This window comes from Tricharina praecox, assembly GCF_024521635.1.
Source record: "Tricharina praecox strain CBS 144465 chromosome Unknown BZA05scaffold_31, whole genome shotgun sequence".
In the NCBI taxonomy this organism is placed as follows: domain Eukaryota; kingdom Fungi; phylum Ascomycota; class Pezizomycetes; order Pezizales; family Pyronemataceae; genus Tricharina; species Tricharina praecox.
In genome coordinates this window covers 367,301-387,508 of record NW_026250433.1, presented here as the reverse complement: position 1 = coordinate 387,508, position 20,208 = coordinate 367,301, and the positions used below count along the sequence as shown (strand labels likewise).

The 20,208-nt window shown below is 54.1% G+C and overlaps 4 protein-coding genes across 4 annotated transcripts; 3 read left to right on the top strand and 1 right to left on the bottom strand.

The window, feature by feature from the left end:
• Positions 1–7,733: 7,733 nt before the first annotated feature.
• BZA05DRAFT_421965 (uncharacterized protein) lies at positions 7,734–10,626 on the top strand (the record flags this gene model as incomplete). The annotated part of the gene is made up of 5 exons (XM_051485762.1): positions 7,734–8,282; positions 8,374–8,420; positions 8,467–8,536; positions 8,641–10,180; positions 10,238–10,626. 5 exons carry the CDS (start codon positions 7,734–7,736, stop codon positions 10,624–10,626), a joined length of 2,595 nt encoding a protein of 864 aa, XP_051335847.1.
• A 1,255-nt stretch (positions 10,627–11,881) lies between these two features.
• BZA05DRAFT_410209 (uncharacterized protein) lies at positions 11,882–12,589 on the top strand. Its single transcript, XM_051484870.1, has one exon. It carries the CDS (start codon positions 12,000–12,002, stop codon positions 12,312–12,314), a length of 315 nt encoding a protein of 104 aa, XP_051335846.1. The 5' UTR covers positions 11,882–11,999; the 3' UTR covers positions 12,315–12,589.
• Positions 12,590–14,615: 2,026 nt separating this feature from the next.
• Positions 14,616–15,469, bottom strand: BZA05DRAFT_421964 (uncharacterized protein; the record flags this gene model as incomplete). The annotated part of the gene is made up of 5 exons (XM_051485761.1): positions 14,616–14,641; positions 14,808–14,872; positions 14,919–15,000; positions 15,097–15,187; positions 15,335–15,469. The coding sequence occupies 5 exons, from the start codon at positions 15,467–15,469 to the stop codon at positions 14,616–14,618; spliced, it is 399 nt and encodes a 132-aa protein (XP_051335845.1).
• A 2,481-nt stretch (positions 15,470–17,950) lies between these two features.
• On the top strand, positions 17,951–19,778 carry BZA05DRAFT_177923 (uncharacterized protein). The gene is made up of 2 exons (XM_051479278.1): positions 17,951–17,979; positions 18,151–19,778. The coding sequence occupies exon 2, from the start codon at positions 18,354–18,356 to the stop codon at positions 19,548–19,550; it is 1,197 nt and encodes a 398-aa protein (XP_051335844.1). The 5' UTR covers positions 17,951–17,979; positions 18,151–18,353; the 3' UTR covers positions 19,551–19,778.
• Positions 19,779–20,208: the final 430 nt, after the last annotated feature.

Genomic DNA, 20,208 nt, shown 5'->3' with positions numbered 1-20,208 from the left:
GAGATGTGTCCGGAACCCAGGATTCGGGATGATCACTCGCGGTCACTCTGCATGACAGGCACTGGTTCAGCTGGCCCTGGATGTGCCAAGTACATAATGTATCTCATTGCTGGGACAGGCCATGGCGGAGGGCAGGGAAAGTCACATCGGGCCGCGTGATGAAAGTCGGGCTAGACAGTGGCGACGAGATTCGGCATTCCTGGTTGAAAAGGCTACGTCAGATTCATCGTCTCTCACCAAATTCACTTCCACCGGCTCAAAGATAGTACTCACCTAGTTGTGGTATTCTCGGCTTGTTTGTACGGAAATCAAGAAGCAACCAGGCAAGAGTGCCAGACTTTGATACAGTCCTCCAGGCTGGAAACGGTCGTAGTGCTTCTTTAATTTTCTCCCCTTCGTAGGAGGGCCCACGGATGGGGGTGGGGGTGATTAAGCAAAGAGAAATCGATCAATTGTAAAAAACAGCAGCAGAGGTGATGAACTGATGAACTAATGAAGACCGATGAAGGCCGATGAAGAGAGAGATGACGACGTTTGATGAAGACTGATGCTCAATGGATGAAGACTGACAGGAAGACAGAGTAGTGACAACAGAGACAGGTAAACGTTTGGATGACCACATCGAGTCTGGATCAGGCCCCACCAGGTCTCAATTAGGCCTCGTCTCCCCGGCGCTCGCCAACGGTTCCACGCTGCTTCTGCCTCCGCGCTCCCTCAGTAGCCAGCTCGAAGCCCCAGCCGTTATGTTCTCGGAGGGGGGGTTGCAATCGACCCCACCGTAGACTCAGAGCCGATGGGGAGAAAAGCGCTGCATTGCCTGCATAAGACCCAGTATTCAAAGTTCGAGCCGACTCGTAGTGACACAGCTCCGCAAAGGTATACAAATGTTTGCACTCGCGGTCGAGGCTGAACTACCGGGTGGGTCGTTTGGTTGTTTTGTTGGACATTGCAGGTGTAGGGTCGACGGCTAGCCGGACGGACAGCTGGATCTGAGTCGGAACTTCTCGATCGACCCCCCTTCCTCCTCCCCCTCCTCCTCCTCCTCCTCTTCTTCTTCTTCTCTTCGATTTTCCTACCCCACCACCAACAACATTACAACCTCCCCTCTCGGCTATCCCCCTCCCACCACAACCTTCCAGTATCCCCTTCCCCTTCCCTCCTACCCATCCCCTTTACCATCTACTACAAACCCACCCTGGGTACCAAAAAAACAACGGATCTTGACGAGGATGATCCAGTTTTTTTTTTGGACGAGGATAGTCCACATTAAGCGCTCAGCTGCTGTGCTGCGCCACTGCGCCAGCGCAGCAGTGTCAGTAAAGAATACAAGAGAGAACATCATCCTCTTCATTTCGTTCGAAAACTGGATCATCCTCGTTAAAACCCGAAAAAACAAACATGCTTAACAAGCACGAAGTTCGTCACCCCTCCCCCTACTACTCTGATCCACACTAACACCCTCCACTCACAGATCGGAAGGATTCCTTCCGTGCCACTCGGCACATTCAACGTCGGGACGTCCCAACAGAGCAGCTGCCAATGCGAAGAAACGTCTTCCAGCGGTAGTGAGAAAGAATATGACGATAGAGGTAGACATATGATCCTGAGCCTGAGGTTCCCCATATTCCAACTTGGCTAACAAAGAGGGGTTTAAGGTGCCCGTAGGAGCAACTCTCTAGCCGACGCACACCCTCGTCGACAGCATCTTCCTCCGTGGTGCCACCATCAAGAAGAAGGCTAATAAGTACGATGGCGACAAGCTTGGAGATCGCTTTGCGGGCGGAGAAGCAGTCTACAACAGGTAGATCGGCAACGCCCGCATGCTGTTCATCCAGCTTGTGCGTATCAATGACGAATTGATTCCCAAGCATGGATGAAGCGGTCGAAAATGAACTCGATCGAAACAGCGTGCAGTAAGATATTGTGTGAAGCCGTGCGAAGGGCTGGCGGAAGAATTGGGGCTCCCGAGCCCCTCTATATCCAGGCTGCGGCCGCTATCCAATCCGAGATTCAAGGGGAAAATTTATTCTTGAAAGATCTACCGATCGACGGACTGAGATCAACTTATGCTTCGAATTTCACCTGGTCAATGATTCACAGACTCTTTAGTGATTCACGGACTCTTTCAGGAGATGTCTGTGGGCATCATTGACTGGCGTGCGGCCTTGGCCCTTAGGAGATCCCAAAGGCAGAATCTGGAATCTGGAATCTCCAGGCTTTACAAGAATGCCTGTGTTCACCTACACGATCCTGTAAGTTTTTCCATGATCCCATCTGCCAGTACTGAGTAATATTGCACATAGCCTAGTAGAAAGCTCACAAAAGCAATTCTGCAGATATTTGCATCTTTCCGTTCACGTTCCGAAGGAACATCCTCGGGCCATGGCCCTCAAAAATATAAAGCCCATCGCATCCGATGATGAGGCCGAGAGGCCGGGGTCAAAATAATGGCAGTATCCGGCCTTATTGTACACGGTCATGCAACGCCTTCTGGCAACGCAACGCCGTCTCGCAATGCATTGCCATCTCGCCATGCAACGCCTTCTATCAACGTAACCGATTACGTTAAGATCCCACTGAGGCGGCGAAGCCGCACAAGCGCCAACGATACGCGCGGTACACCATGCCTGAGCCACACCCCGTGGTGCCGCGGGGGTGGTGTGGTGTGGTGTGGTGTGCGCATGAGAAGGTGCGTTTTATGTTTTACTTGAGGGTTTTTTTTCAATGTGTTTCAGTTTTTTAGTAGTATTTTCAGCTTGATGATGAGATCTGTAGTAATGTGGAAGTTGTACATCTACGTCCCTAAATTACAAGCATATCGAGACTCCTATCCCTCAGTGGCAAGCGTATTAAGATGCGTTCTGGAATTTCGCTGTAGGCTGTAGTACGGCATGTTCGTGGGAATATGTGTTCAAGCAGTAGCAATACGCTGCGGCCTTGTCTTGCATCAGACTTATTCCTGTCATAAATAACTACACTCCAAGTGCCCATTCCGATTTCAGATTTCCGCAAAACCGAGTGACCAGTCGTGACGGTCTCCGCTCAGTAAACGCGAATACCGTAGCCGCGTCTAGGATAACCCCGCAGCCGACAGGAGCCTTATTCGAACTCCGACGAACTTCAGCCAAGTCCCGCGTTTCCGATCAACGCCCAACGTCCTGAACGCAAACCAGACGCAAACCAGTGCTAGAGTACGTAGGATGAATAGTGACTGCTCATGAGGCGTCATAGACGGTCGCTGCAATACCACCGACCTAGGGAGCGCGGAGTCGTAACCTACATAACCTATGAGTACATATGAGTACACGCATATCCCGACCAGCTCATCTGTGCATTTCCCGATCCGCTGCGCGTTCGAGTGCTACTCTTCATACACTACACTCCCCCCCCCCCCCCCGCCACAACGGAATGAGGCTTGGCCGGCCGCCACAGTGCAGTGATTCATCTTGGCAGGGGGAGCAGGTTTCAATACCTATCGTATGCACAATTTGGAGGGCTGTATTCAAATTCCATAGGTATGTAGAGTAGATATTGTATTGTATTGGACACAAAATTCTCGCTTCCATAGTCCAGAATTCAGACGTTCTGCAGGCTGGGGGGACTGGGGCAGAGTTGATAGCAATAGGGGTAATCAAAGTGTCGTGGGTTGCAAAATCTGTGGATTCGCCCGCTAGCAAAGACGGATTTTTATTGGCCTTTGAGAACCCACAGATCCCACAGAACCCACAGACGGAAACCCATTTGTGGGTTTGCACCAACGAGCTAAGGAACCTCCACTAGACAGAAGATGGTCAGCATTTGCGAGCTAACGAGATTTTAGTGCTTGCTCGGCGGCGGTGTGTATAAAACTTTTTCGCTCTGTACTTTGTACTGAGGGCAAACGAAAGAACGCGACAGGGCAGGGTGTAATCGTACGCCGCCACACCAAAAGTCGTGACCACCACAGCTGGTATTTTTGGTGTTGCAGGCGGTCACGACTTCGTCTTTTGTCCCCCTCAGTACAAAGTACGCCCTAGTACTGCCTCAATGCCTTGTACATTGGAGAGAGCACGGGCATTGCACCGCCGACGCACATTACAATTGGGAACCGAACAGCAACTCGGTGGCAGTGACGATTCGGAGGAGATTTGTTTTTTTTTTGGTGTGTCGTCGCTACAGACTAGTGATCGCGACAAACCCACAGACTAACCCAACTGGGGGAATCAAAATGTCTTCGTCCTCATTAGCCAAAATCAGCACACTAGAAAGCTACAGATTTCGCAACCCACAGCACTTTGATTACCCCTAATGCTTGTATGGAGTGTCCACTGTGAGCACAGTTGAGCACAAACAGTACTGAGCACGCATAGGTATCGGACAACACCGAACCCGCCAAATGCGCCCGTAGCCACGCCTTGTCGCCAGAGCCAGGCTGAAGACTCGTTGTCGGCGGCATGCCGGTAACAGTAACGTACCAGGAGCTGCCAATAAGTGGTGCCTCACCTCCATTACGAATTACAAGCACTAGTCTGTATTGGGAATGCACTAAGCCAGATACAATTAAATGGGTGAGTGGTTGTGACCAAGTTGTATGGGGGAAAAACGCTAAGTTGTAAGGGGGAAAAACTGGTGAGGCAGCACTTACCCTTACACGAGTACATAACTTCTCGGGCTTGATCTGCGGAAGTCGTGGCCACTGGCGAGCCCTGTACACGTATGCTATGATATGCAGGCGCGCAAGAGTGAGTGAGTGAGTGCAACCTCGCCCTCACCCTCACCCTCGCCCTCACCCTCACCCTCGCCCACTCCGCGCATATGCGGAAGAAAGAACAAGCCTTCCTCCGCATCCTCCGCAGTTCAGCCCTTGCCAGCCAGATCACCGCAGGGGAGGGAACCCCTATCTCGATTCTCCACCCGTCCTAGAAGCACAATGCATATCTGCAGGGCTGAACAATGAGTGAACAGTGAACACAGCGGAATGTTGCCAGCACACGCGCGGTGTTCACTCCAGCTGGCTGCACGCGCTGGCTGCGTATTTGCCACCGAGTGAGAGAGAGAGAGAGTGTGTGTGTGTGAACGCACGCCCGACGGACGGATACATGGTAATGACTCCCACAGAGCCCCTGCTCCGCGCGGTGCTGTGACTCGAGTGTTGTATCGGCGGCTTCTCGCCGTGGTCTGGTGTGGCGCCTGGTATGAATGATGAATCCGTCAACCTGGGTGGAAATGTCGGGGTATGTGCATGGTAGTACTCTACTCTACTCCTGCAGATCACGGGTGTGTGTGTGACAGTTGACTTCTGGAGGCGAGTTGTCAGTCAGGTGTGCACAAGAGTCAAGACATGACTGAGCCACAAGACGGCAGGGCGAGTTGTAATTGGCGCTTACTACAGCAGCAGAGTACCTAGCAGGACACATTCGACCATACCGTACCGACGGCCATTTTCGAACCCTGCGGACACCGATGAGAATACATATGGTTCGGATGGTAGGTATGATGATGATGATACCTTACCTCCTCCATCTTTCGTCGAAGAGGGCAGCCATGACGCCAGGTCGTTCGCAAGCCGGAACGCGCGGACACGCATCCGCGGCGGCCTTCGAAGTTCGAACGTCGAAGATAACTATTACTCATAACGATCGGTAGCTGGTGCCGGTACGGTATTTCTGGTAACAGATCGATACCTGGTAAGCTGGTTTGTATCATGCGCAGCGAGAAGGAAACGCCGAGTACCTAGCAGCACTCAGCACTCAGCATGCACCCATGCAATATGTTACTTCTTACCTACCCCACCGAAAAATAGGTAATCCCCCGTGCCCGTGACACCGTTATCCCCTGTCCCTGCCCCTGACCCTCCCCACCACCACCACCACCACCCGACGATTGGGGTCGGCCAGCTACTCTAGCTGCCGCACTCGCAGATGGATCCACGAAACCGTTGATTATCGACATTCGACCAGTGGCCGCAGCGTATCCTGCAGAGTCAAGCTTCTTACCTACATGGACGAGGCAGATTCCGGCCGACGGAGAAGGCGCAGGTGAAGTTGCGAGATCCCTCTCCCCTTTCCCCTGCCAGCGAATCGTGTTACGAAATTGGGAAAAAATGGTGCGCCTACTATGGGTGAGTAGTTGGGGGAGGGGGGTGTGGTGCGCGCAAGGTGTGCTGGATTGTTGCCTATTACTCACGAGTTCTTTGTGTGAGTAAGCCTTGCTCATGGCACGCGTCGACAGAGTGGTGGGGAGGAGGCACATACGTACATGAGGTATATAATCCACCATGGCCCGCCGTTTGGAGTGGATCGTATTCTTACCTGCAATAGTACACTATACATCACTCAAGCCTACGCATCGCATCGATATCCTCGCAACATCACTATAACAAACGCTTCCTACAACGATTGCAGCATCCACACACACATCGAGAGAGAGTGAGAGCACTGTATGCCCGCACCATTCCTTCGGAACCTCAAACGATCGAGTACTAAACCCGCGACGACTCTTGCCTATCCGTCTGTTGACACCTCGCTAGACACCGTCGTCCACCAGCAGCCCGAGCAACAGGACACGATGTTCGTGACCCTCGCCGGCGTGATCCTAGCCGTGCTCTCGCTCCCCTTCGCCGTCTACGGCGGCGACCGAACGATCTGCCGTATCCCGCGGCCAGAGTTCGTGCGGTCCCTGAGCGACCGGTTGAGGAACAAATACCGGGAGGACGCCGAGTCCGATCGGGCCTCCAGTGTTCGCAGTGCACCAACTTCTCCCTCGCTTCCTTCAGCGGCGATCAGGCCGAGCTTGCGGAGGGCCATGACCACGAGTGATGGCATCAGCAGGGTCGAGACTGACTTCTCGGTCGCTTCGAATGATACCTACATTCGGGGGCCCATGACGTTGGAGAAGACGGGACTGGACTAGACGGGAGAGGGGAAGTGATGCTGCGTGTTGTTGTGGTTCTTTCGGTTACTTGCTCGACTCGATTAGATTGTTTTCGTCCTTTGGTGCTGTGTTGATGCTGCATGAATGTCGGTGTGGTTTTTTTCTTCATAGTTTTTTGGCTGGGCGTATAGGCGTATGGGAGGTATGGAGGAGAGGAAGGAGGAATATGGAGGAGACGGGGGGAGGGGGCGGACGGAGGAGGTGACGTGAAGGCGGGACGATGTGGAGGAGGACACCTGGGATTTGGTCATTGGCATGGTCGTGTTTCGATGGGGTGGATTGGGTCTGCTTGGATTTGTTTGGATTTGCGTGTTTTGATAGATTGCATGTTTTCGGAGGGATTGCTGTCGATATGGATCGTGGGCGGCCATCGGGTTGGGAGGGGGGGGGGGGGAGGGGTTGGGTTGGAGGAGGTCAATATCACCCTCGAGCGGTCGTGCAGCGACGGCGAGGCAGACGTACCGGCGGCGGCGGACTGGCAGTGGCCAAGGTCTGATCTGTAGTGTATGATGATGTATGTAGCAATTATTATTGTAAATTTTCTTTAATGGCTCCAGCATTTATAATTGTAAATCTCCTTTTATGGCTTGTCGTTCCCCGTATTCGGAAATGCTCTTCCACTTTAACAACCCTAATAACGAATTTTATATGTTGTATCTCCTACTATGTTGCTGCTCCCTCCTATTGTTTTGCTGCTTTCTCGACCCTCACCACCCCCCCACCCTCCCTCCCTCCCCCTCAAGGCCAATTCCCACCCCCACAGTTCGTTCGCAACATTCCGCACTTGCCAGATCCCAGTACCCCCCAAGAGCGAGCAGACGATGGACAATAGCTTCACAGGAGACCGCAGCTATGCGCTCTCACACAACGCTGTTGTGCCTTCGTCCCCTGCTCCCCCGCTCCCCTCACGCACCCCCCTCGCTGCTCAGCCCTCCCAGCAGGATAGCCCAATGTTCCCGGACTTTGGGGTCCCCCTAGGGGACGCTATGGAGGACATCGAGGAGTTCATGCAAAACATTGAGCGTCATGGGCTGATCCACATCGATGAGCAGCAGGCCGGCCCCCTCGAGGCCCCCCAGCTGCAGAACCCTCACCCACCCGCAAATTCCCCTCCCCTTCTCTTTCCTAATTTCTTCCCCGCAGCTAGTGAGCCTGCTCAAGCTCCACACAGCCCCGCGCCTAGCAATCCCGACTGGCTGTTTGATGGTGTACCCATCGGCGAGAACGTGGGTGTCCCACTACTCGACAACCGTGACCCACTGGCCGTCTTCGCTTCCAGCTGGGATGACCTTCAAAAGAAACAGACCGAGATCCTCCACCAACAACAGAGGAGTCTGAAGGAACACTTGGATCAGCAGGAGAAGTTCAATGTTAGACACCCGCAAACCTTGCCCCCTCCGTCAAGTCACTTCGTCCTCGAACACTTGTTCCAATGCTAATACCTATCCATCTATCCTGTAGAACTATCATCTCAGTCAACAGGGAATGGTCAGGAGCTTTATGGATACGTACGTCGCTCGGCTCAACTCTCAGTCGAAAACGTTGACTGCCCAGCCAGGTGGACCCGATCATCTACGTCACAGCTCAGCATTCGGCCACCCACAATATGTTCCCGGCTATCCAAGTCCGTCGCAGGCAACTTCTTCCTCGACAACGGCTGCTCTGAGCTCTTCTAGAAAGCGACCGAGAGCCTCTTCAACTGACAGGACTGATACGATCAAGTCGCAGACAGCCGGCCAGAGTACCGTTGCTGGCCAGGTCAGCAACATCGCGTTCGACTACTTGAAGATGTTCGAGCATGCGCTTAGTCAAGATACGGCGGTGCTTCTCAGCCACCAGCCTAGAAAGGCTCTTACTCGTATCGTTGAGTGGCTGCTCTGTGACAAAACTCTACCGGATGTGTTCAAGGGAGAAATCAGAAGGAGCCTCGTCCGGTCTGTCCGTTCGGCCAACAATAGGGACTGCGATGGCAATAATTCCTGGCATCGCCACTTCATCCTCCTCTGTGCAGATGTCGGCGAGGACATGGACACCTCAAATGTGGTGACCTGGCTTGGAAGGTTCTCAAGAGATTCTTTGCAGTCCATCATCTTCAAGATTATGACGAGTGGTGTCACGCCTTCCAACACAGTCTTGGAGCTGCGCAAGTATTGCATGGAGAACATCGTAGCAAGCACTGACAACTTGGCCCGGTATCCAGGCGTTTCGCCTGTATGGGTGACACAGCAGAAGGAGGACAACAACCCAATGACGAGAGGAAGTATTGGAACGTTCAAACTGTCACCGGAATGTATAACGTCCGACCACAAGCTTTCATTGGCCATCACTGATCCCATACCCATAGGCTTATCGAACGTCCTCGCATATCTTCCCCTTCGGGATATACTGATCCTGCTTCTTGGAACGTGCAGAACCTTCCGCGCATTCTTCGACCTGAAGGGAGTCTGGTCCAAGGTGCTCATAGATTCGAAGGACACGTTTAAATCCGGCGCTAATTTCATGCAATTTATTCGTCGCTTGCCCGAGACGTCGATCCGCATGTTCACCATGGACGTCAGTCTCCTCAATATCGAGGGAGCGGTTGAAACTGCAGATCTGCTTGTCCGCAGGAAGCACTGGCAGCTGCAATCATTGCATATCGTCGGCAAGAAGCTCACTCAAGCCGCTCTGAATCAGATACTCCGACGCCTCTGGTCGGATGGCTTCAAGGTCCTGTCGGTTCATGACATGTCGGCCAACAAACTGGACGCCAACCAAGCAACAAAGTCCGTGATCTCTCATGCACTGAATGTCCAAAAGCTGAGGCTTGATGCGTCGTTGGACCTAGAATCCCTGAGAAGTCTCTCGGGTCTCCATGCTAGTGGCTTGGTGATGTCCGATAATCGAATCACTCACCTGAGCTTCCTGGGAGCTTGGAAATCTGCGATTCATTGGGACGAGTTGAGGTGCTTCGGTACTTGGTTTCCGGAACTGGAGCGCCTGTTCGTAGCTACCATCCTCTCTTCTCCTGATTGGGTCGATAAGTTTGCCCGCGATGACAGCGCAGAGGGCCTCCGCACTCCCACCGCTCAAGAGATCGAATGGCAAGACATTCCACGCCTCAAGTCCTTCAGCGTCGAATACCTAGGCGAATTAGGTTCACGGGCCGTCAACAAGGTACCGGATAACGTTCATGCCGCATATCTTTGGGCGTTGGTAGGAGGCAGCAAGGGAACACTCGAACGACTGGAAATCGGTCCACCCGGTCCTGAGGTTGAGCTCAAGAAGGGTGAGCATCATTTGGAACATCGGAATTGATTGAGTACTAACCTGAACATCCGAACAGCACGCAGAAGCGATGGCGCGCAGTCAACTCCTATGGTGAAACTCTCGCCCGAGGAATTGGACGTGCCTCCAATAATTTTCCCCCAGCTGCAGCACCTATTCCTTAGCCATTGCGTTATCGAATGGAACTACCTGTTCACCACGGAAGACGATGCGAGGCATGATCCCCCGCCGCCATCGCCTATTCTGGTGATGCCTCACCTCCGCACCGCCAACTTTTACCGCTGCGAAGGTCTTCCCGGCTCTGAGGTTGAAGCTGCTCCCCCTAAGAAGAAGAAGGCTTCAACTCCGAAGAGGATCCCGTGGCTCGACAAACTGCGTGAAATGTGCCCTTCTGTCGACGGTTGCGGAGATGGCAGGAAGGGTTACCTCGGTTCCGGCGACTGGTAAATGCGATCATGCAATACCCATTCTTCCTGCCGCCGCACTGAACTTTGCAGGTGAGTTGGCTAGTTGCTGTCATGATTTCCCGTGCTATTTTCCCGTGACATCCGTTCTGCTTTTTTCTACTCAGGTTTTTTTAGTCAAGTTTACTGTCCTCTCCTACTCGAATACCTAGTTTGCTTCTTTCATCTCCTTACACTGTTGTTGAGATTTGTTTTTGTGGAACGGTGGTGGCATTTTTTCCACGGAGTGGTGGCGTAGTTCTTTCTCTTTCATGAACTTGTTAATTCGAAGTTGTCTGTTTTTCTTGTCTTGGTTTTCTGGTGTCCTCGTTTGAGAGGATTTGGAGGGATGGTTGCATACTTAGGGAGTTTTACGGCAAGGAGATCTTGTTTTTGTGCGATGAGGTACATACAAATGCAACTGCTTTTTTTTTGTTTTACGATCAATCGATATACTCATCATCGCCCCCATTTCCTGTGTGTGGAAGAGTCGATACGAGTGACACATTGTGATGAGACTAGGTAGTCCTGCCCAGCCGCCGCATCACCGCACGTGCGAACGTGACATCATCCCATCCCCACCCGCAACCCCAGAAAAGCGAATCGTTTCATCTTTGGCGATCACGATTCACGACTCACGAGTCACGAGGGCATGTAGTAGATCCTTTTCTGTTCATCCCATACCTGAAATGTGCTCGGAGACTATGTGGGGAGTGGGGTTTGAAAGGTAGAGTAGTGCATAAATCACTCGGCACCCGTAATTGTAATTGTCAATGTGGAGGAAATGTGGAGGAAATGTGGAGGAAATGTGCAATGGCGTCATGGCGTTGCGCTGCGTCATCGCGCACGAATGGGATATCTATTATACTAGAGTTGTTATGATAGTACAGAATAGCTATGATACTATGTACAGAGCGAGAGCGAGAGGGGGGGGGGGGGGGCACGGGGGGACGCGGGTGACTCCCGGTCGGAGGCCCGGTCGGAGGCCTGAAGATGGGATGGGATGGGGCGGCGGTGGGCACTGCGCACTGCGGCAGGCCCCAGGGGAAACGCTGAAGCTGCGTCGCTGCGCGTGTGAGCGCGTTTCTGTGAGCGTGTTTGCGTTCACGTTTTTGTTCGCATTCCGGCTTCGTGGGGGGTGGGGGGATGTTTCGTTTCGTTTCGTTTCGAGGGGGAGGGGGAGTCTAGAGAGGGTGGGGGAGGGGGGGGAACGGCTGTGTATCGTGCTCTGCTTGCAATAGACAGCAGACTCTGAGAGTCGAGGTAGTACCCTGCACCGGACGGCGGGCGGCGGACATGCTCGGATGTGCTTGAAAAGTCTAGGCCGGCGATACTCTATGTAGAGTATGTTACGGTACTGGCCCCCCAGGCACGACCATGCGATGCGCCGGGCCGCTGTACCCACCGTATGTACCTGCTCTACCTGCCTGCTCCACCTGCCTGCTCCATCACGTACTTGTGATACTTCTTTGCCTTCGCATCGTCCCATCCCTATCTCCCTCTCTCTCTTTCTCTGTCCCTCCCCAAGTGTGTCTCTCCCTCCCCCTCTGCGTTCGCCACTACCACTACCACTACCACCGGGAACTACGGTACTCTACAAACCCACTACGCTGCCGAGTACCCGCTGATGGCCTATGTACGAGTACTAGTAATCTTCACAGCTTCCTTCCTTCCTTCCTGCGCAGAGCATGACAGACAGCGTGTGGCACCTTCTCGAGAAAATTTTCGTACGTATGTGCGTATGATATGTCGCTAATCATGTGGAGTACCGTAGTTGTCTGCCTACATACGGTACTCCAGATACGCTGCCCACGCGTCTACCGGTATCCGTACGCGATGAGGGCGTGCGTGGGTGCGAGCGAGAGAGAAGGCGTGGTGGAGACAGAGGGAGGGAGGGAGAGGTGGATGCGTGGGCGTGGGCGTGGGCGTGGGGATGGGGATGTGATGCAAGTGCGTCATGCATGCGCATTAGGTGGTTATCTACATACATATGATATTTCTTTCGCCTCGCCTCGCACCCGCGAATGTCATCATGTCATCCCGTACATTCATGGGCGCTGTAAGGATTGAGCCTTGAGGTCGCGACTCGCGAGACGAGGCGGGGCGGGGTGGGGGGAAGCGGGTTGGGGACGGGGCATTGGGCCTGGGGCACATGGAGTATGATGAGTATCGGTATGCATTTCCGTGGCTTCATCGCATCGGTACATGCTTCGTATGGCAGCTGTATCAGGAGGGAACAGTGAAGGAAGGAAGGAACGAAGAAGGAACGAGATATCCTATGATACGATACGTACCACAGAAAGCATCTCCTCGTACCTACCAGTTTGTAGATACGAGGAATTTCTTTTATCCGATATCGAATGTTTCCCCCCATCCCCCCACCCCACCTGACCCATTCCCTCCCATTCCTTTCTTTCCTCTCCCCTCCCCCCTCCCCTCCCCCCTCCCCTCACCCGATCATGCAGCCGTATCGCGCATGAATCTGACTCTTTCAACATCGACAAGGAAAAAACCTCGGGATGCAGCCAGCAATCAACTCACCGAGCACCCGTTTGTTTCCCCCCAGCCTCTCTCCGCATTCCGGAATCCCCGATACCACCACTGTATCTCGATAAGGTTCCGTTTTCTGCGCAGTGCAGTTCGTGGGGGAGAGACGGGGGACTGGGAAGTATATGATATGTATGCGCACTGCGTGTGTGAGCGGGGGCATGGGTTATCTATCCATCGGCTGAATGTCGAAAATTTTGTGAGCGACAGCAATATGTATGTGCCACCCTGTGCTCACGCCTGTGCTCACACCCGCCGCCCTCTAGACCCGTCGATTCGTTTATGGGCTGCTTGGTCTCACTCAGCCTTACGGGGCCTAAAGCCTAAAGGAGGACGAGATTAAAGAGCCGAGGAAGGGCGAGGGCGAGGGCGAGGGCGAGGGCGAGGGCGAGGGCGTGGTGAGGGTGAGGGCGAGGTAAGGGACATGCGCGCCGGTGGCGCGGGATGTGAGGACTGATATGTACCGTAGATAATTGAATGGCGATGTTCCAATGCGGTGGTGGTGGTGCTGGTAGTGGCAAGAGTGGTGGGAGCTGTGATAGGTGCTATAGCCGACTCACTGGTGCCTGAAACCATCGTCAGTCAATTATTGGTACGAGATCCGAGTCATAGACGCGGAGATATAGGGGATACACGAGTCGTTAGGAGAAACGATTCTCGGCAGAATTTGTCGGCGGCGGCGGTGGTGGGGAGGAACTTCGGTTGAGGTTGTATACCGTACCTGGGCGCCGTACCTAGGCGATTGACGGGTGCTACATACCGTAATATGTGCTCGGAGGAGTAGAAGGAGGAGGAGGAGGATAAGGTGTCGCTGCGATGGGGCGCGCGGAGGAGAGACAGAAGCTGCGTGTTGACCATGTCGTCCGCTTCACGCTTTAGCTGAGAGACGGAGTTCACGATGCAAGGGAGATTGAAACCCGACCTGGAGTAGAGTACCTGGAGTATGTCATACAAGGCCAGCCCACACGTCGCAAAGGTTCTCTCATTCACCAGCCTTACGTGCACCATACAGAAACTCGATGAATAGAACATTGCCGTAAGTGAATAGGGCAAACCAGGCGCGTTGTAGCCTTGTAGTGAAGCACTGGGGACGAGATGACCCTCAGGCAACTTTGATAAAAAGATAGAAGACCGATTGTATTTTACTAGAGAGAACACGACACTGAAAGAAAAGAGCCAGCTGTGTTCTTCAGGTGATGAACCTGTACCCCGCGAGTTGAATGACGAGATGTAAAACTAACTGGTGATGGTGAGGTCTATGATGGTTGAGTATGTTGGCCAACCGATCAGACGAACATAAAAAGTAGCAACATCTCAACGTTGGAGCCAACCGGATCGGGTCTGGCTCCACGAGGCCCACAGAAGGTGACCAGTGACAGGTGCCCGCAGCTGTCACTCTGCTCTAGGTACTGAGTGGCTGATACCTTTGGCTGTCACCTGTAGCGCTCAGCGGGCCGCATCATTGTTGGAGTCTGGACACTCCTGAGAAACTATTACCTACCTACTATCGTTCTTCGTCCGCCTTTTCCCCCCGACGTCCCCGAACGACTCCTCGCTCCGTCCTTACGCCTTTGCCGTACACTCTCTCTCCGTCTGATCCCCATTCCCCGTTCCCCGTGGCTACGGTACTCTACCTACCTTCAGCATCCTCCGACCGGACAACAACAACAGCTACCGATATCTCCATCTGGAGTGGACTCGCACTCCAAACAAACACCCGCCCTTAGTTACCCTTAATTACCGACGAACCTCAGACATGTCGCTGTCACTGTCGCCGTCGGGTCGGAGGCCGAAAACAGTTTCCGCCGGCACTGCCGCGTTCCCGGAACACCTAGCACGCCCACATACCCGCACTAGGAACCCGGAAACCCCGGAAACCCGGAGACCCGGAAACCGCGTTCCCGACGACACCATGCTAGGTGCCTACCTATGCTGGACCCCAGAGTCTGATGGGGCGGGGCGTGGGCCGCGCCGGGGCACTGAAGATCGTCCGACGGACGTTGCGCCGTTGGCGGCTCCTGTGTGCGGCATACATCTGGCGTCTTCCCCACTCCCCTAACTGATCGGCCTCTTCAACGGTCCCGCGTTTCCCGGGCCGATTAACGGCGGCTATGGTACGGCCAACGGAAATCAGCGGTAATGACCGTAACATGTCTTCCACGTACCGTACGCGGGTACAGTACCGGTATGTTACTGTGGACTTCCGCGATGGTTCGACATGATACGGCACCGGTACCGGTAGTTGGTGGCTGTCGCTCGTTACGGCCATTTGCGCTGTGAAGGACGAGGATTCGGTTCATTCCGTTGACACGCGGGACACCAAAAAAAGTTCGCTTTTTTCTGGCGATTCCCGTCGGATCTGGCCATGCGATTTGGCTCCCAGATCAATACGCATCCAGGCGCGCGCCCTACCTGTCTATGGATGTCGCTGTGGGCTGTGCTTACTACATACCGCTAACTAACGGTAACTATTCCTCTCCACTCCTCTCCGCTCCACTTCGCTTCAACAACGATGTATGTACGTATGATATGACCTATGATATGACGGACGGTTACTTAGCATCGCCGAGGGATCGAATATCGATGACACCAGTTTATGTGGTCGTCGTCGCAAGTACCCTACTATAACTGCACCCCAGTACCTGGCCGGTATGTAACCACTCTACGTACTTCAGCAAGTTCATTCGTCATGGACGAGTTGGCGGGATGGGTAATTGTTGCCCTCCGTCACACACACACACACACACACACACACACACACACAACTGTTCCGTTCATGTGCGAAGGGAGAGACATGACGGAATCTGCGAGTGCGACTCCGATGGAGAGAGAGAGAGGGAGAGACACTTGCTCGAGACATACTGCAAACACTGACTCCGAGAGCAGCCGTCTACATAGAGAACTGAAACATTTGCTCGATAACTGCCGAGTACCTAACCAAGTACTGGTTCATGGTACGAAGTGCCTGGACATCGAGCCTAGGAAAATTCCGGGCCCGCTGTACATACAGCATGTGTACTTTCTACACACTCTAGCGCCTGGGTCAGCCAGATCTCACGATGCTTGCTCAGGTTTCAACGCCCCGTTGGCGATGGTCGTAGGCTGATTGGCGAAGGTGGCTGCAGGAGGGGGGGGAGGGGGGGAAGGTTAGGCCAGTCAGCCAGCCAGCATCGGGTCGCCGGTCTACCGAATGAGACTCTACCTGGAGTGGGAATGGCACGGTCCTTGGGCGAAGTGTGTGTGGCTGCAGGTGCCATGTGGATTCTGTGTTGCGTTCAGCGCGATGAGAGGTGTCAGCTCTGAGGCAGAAGAAGAAAAAAGCCGATACGCGCACCTGAGTGGCCTGGATGGCGGAACACGTACCGGTACGTAACTACACGGTACCTCACCCCCCACCATAGGTACCTAATCCAATTGCCCCTCCCCCTCCTTGCCTCGTCCATTCCCCTCGCCCCCCTCTCCTTCCGAAGCGCATTGAGCAGTCGATTTGCGTCATCTGTGGTTTTTATCGCGGCGTTTCTCGGTGGCTTTCACCTGCTTCTTCTTCTTCACCTTCCTTTCTTCTTCCTCGTCTTCGTCTTCGTCTTCTTGCTCCACCGATACATACCTCTCTGACTCTGCTCCAGCGATCCCATAGGTCGGCGCGGGTAGATTTCCCGTTATCTGGAGAGAGTTACTTTATCCCAAGTCCCACTAAAGCCTGGGCTGCGCTGTAAGCCTGGCTCACTCGCATCAATCACATCCATATCCCCACCCCCTCCCCCCTCCTCCTGCTCCTCCGTTCCGCCGCCGCGCCGTCTCTCTGGTATAGTTCGCCCTACCCCCCGCCATAGCGACACCGCTGCAGACTTTGTACATACATACGCAGCCCAGTCCCCAACCATGTCGAGTGGAGTAGGAAACTACTCAGCTTTGTACTCCATGTGGATTCTCTCTATGTAGAGTAGAGGACGCCTCGGGAGTATGGCCATCCCTACTGCGACTCCCACTACTGTTGCTGCCATGCGTACCGAGTGCAAAGTACCCACGTATGTATGTGTGTATGTACTCGTACCTACCCGCTACATACTGGTATACTGCCATCCTACCAAATCGTGTACTCTACCTGCCCAACCCAAGTCTGCAAGGTCCTCAGCTGTTGATGTTGTGGTTGTGCAGCGCCTTGCATGGTGACGCCTCTCTGATTGGCCTCTACAGCCGGATTCCCGCATATGTAGTAGGGCGCCCACAGAGTCGCGAAAGAATCACCACCACCACTACCACCACCACCACCACCACCACCAACTACCACAACCACCACCTCCACCACCACGCAGCGACAGCGACTACGATTGCGACTACCACTACTACTACTGCTGCTGCTGCTGCTGCTGCCACTGCTATTACTACTGCCATTGCCACTGCCACTGCCACTGCCACTGCCACTCCACTGCTACCACCACCACTACTGCTACTGCCATTACCACCTCTAGCCTATCCATTGCCCACCTCCCACCCCGCCGTCGCCGTATGGAGTACGGTCCGAGGTCCTCGTCAATCTCCGACCTGATATAGCCCTCCAGCCCTCCAGCCCTCCACTTTGTAACTTACCTCCTTTACGTTTACGTCGCCTCGTATCTCTGAGCATCATCGTCATCTTCGGAGATCAGCAGTATTTTCCCCGGGCCGCTGAGACTGAGAGGGAGCAGAGTTGTGTGCGAGAAAGAAAGATCTGCAACACACTACGCAACTGCCCGCTGAAGCGAAAGAATTCCGAAATCTAGGAAAATCAGGAACAAGTCTTTCCTGCACCCCCCAGGTAGCTCAGTTAGTGAGTAAACCAGGCGCGCACCTCCCACCACCGCTGCCCCCCCCCTCCCCCCTCCCATAAGACTCGACAGCCCGCCGTCTGCGAACACCCACGAATTCGCCTGTCCTTCGAGAAAGAAAAAAAACGTAAAAATTTGGTGCAGCTGACCATCTCTCTCTCGCTCTCTTCCAGATTCCTCTCGCACATAGGATCTACATACGCTCCTACTTCCGCCTTACATCCCCCGCCGCCGCGTACCACTATACAATATATCGTGCCGAATGGACGAAACGCTCTAAGGAACACAATTCAGCCCGATTTTGATCGTCTTCGCGTCTCCTCGTCTTATCTTCCCCTCACGCCCTCGTCCGTCCGTCGGTGCAACGAACAAAGTCATGGTCGACTATGCAGCACCATCATACCAGTTCCCGGCGCGGAACTTGAGGCCGCAGCCGCACGGTGGCGCATCTGGCCCGCGGACCATGTCGATGAACTTGACCTACCTCGCCCCACAGAACGCATATAGAACCGACAACTCCTCGCAGTCCCATTCGCACCACCTACGACGCACCTCTTCGTCGGGCATCTATTCTGCCCAGCAACAGGCAAGCCACGAGGCGTACCACCCACATCAGCAGCAGCCGCAACAGAACTATCAGCCATATCCGCCGCAGCAGAACCTTTACACCCCCATGCCGATCCACAAACACCGGTCGAGTACGGCGTCGACGGGCACGGTGAGGAGTAGCGCTTCCTCGACGCAACTCGGGCGCTCGTGCAGTAACAACACCACCAATTCCATCCCCGGCCCGTCGAGCAACAACTACGTTGCCGCGCTGCGACGACAGAAGGCTACGGTATGGTGCGACAAGTCGCAGCAGGAGGACCCGCGACTCGTTGCGTCGCAGAAGGCGGCGAAGGCGCGTGCTGCCAAGGACGTGGTTGGCCCGTCGTCGAGCGCTTCCAAGGGAGGCCTGGGATCGAGTTCGAGCTCGAGCACGTCACTGCGCGGCAGAGCTTCCGCGCACCACAAATTGGGCAAGACCAATTCGCACACCGTAGTCGGCATAGGGGCGAACAGTCTGGTCAATCAGCCGCCACCGCGGCTGTCCGCCACAGAGGCGAACGACGACAGCGGCGAGGAGGACGAGCTCTACATGGGCCAGCACCGGCGATCCGGCTCCGGGTCCGGAAGGTCCTCGCTGAACTCGAATCACCGCACCTACGCCAACGACCGCCGCAACTCGTCGATCGGCGGAATTCACCGCACAACCTCGACCGGCAGCGGCTCGTCAACCTACTCGCCCAACCTGTCCTCGACAGAGCTCAATGAGCCCTCCTCGCAACCGCGAGCGGGAAAGACCAACAGGACGCCTCCGCATTTCGTCCCGTACATCGTCGAGGAATCGAATCCGCGCGTCACAATCTCCGGCGGCGGATATTACGAAACGTCGTTTCCGGCGTCGCCAGTCGATAGGAATGTCGTGCGCAGGAGTGGCAGCCAGTTGAGAAGGAGCGGGAGCGTCGATGAGGGCGAGGTCAGGACTATGACCATGAGCGGACTCCGGCTGGTGGTTGCGAATCCTGACTAATCCTAGCACGCCTCTGAGGAGGAGGCGAGCAGGAGGCGGGAGTATCTCATTGTTTGTTTTTTTTGCCATCTGCCGGCCGGTGTTCTATGGGTCCTTTGGTGTTCAATCGTTTTTGTGTCATTCGTTTGGTTTATTTCTGTTTCGCATGGATACTCTACTAGGGAGAGTGGTGGGGGGTAGGCGGCTTTCTGAAGCAACAAGATCTCGTTCGTTTGGGGGCAGCGGGTGGGTGGGGGGGTGTATCTTTTTTTATCGGTGTTTTATGCTACATCTGGGCAAATGGAGTTGATTGTGATTGGTTTTGATACCTGTAGCGCCTGGTTTACTATACTGTCGTTTTGGGGAATTATGTATCGTGTTTGATTATCGATTATCGTGTGTCTGGATGCCGGGCTGCCTGTCTGTCTGTATTTTCCACTCCAAAAAAATAAGGCTGGATAGGTTGGCTGCAATACCTAGTTGTTGGTGAAGGTGGACGCTGGAGATGTGATGGATGGTGAAGGTGTCCATTCACGCTGCGATTCTATTGAATATTCCCATGTATGTATCATACCTGGACATATGGAGTTATATTACCATCTCCTCCTAGCATTCCAAGCACTCGTGAGTCCCGACTGTCCATTATCTCCATATCGCCATCTCCAGTCCACATCTGATC

Excerpts from the sequence above, each read along its gene's own strand:
- BZA05DRAFT_410209 (XM_051484870.1), top strand. The coding sequence starts at position 12,000 with ATGCGATGCGCCGGGCCGCTGTACCCACCGTATGTACCTGCTCTACCT.
- BZA05DRAFT_177923 (XM_051479278.1), top strand. The coding sequence starts at position 18,354 with ATGGTCGACTATGCAGCACCATCATACCAGTTCCCGGCGCGGAACTTG.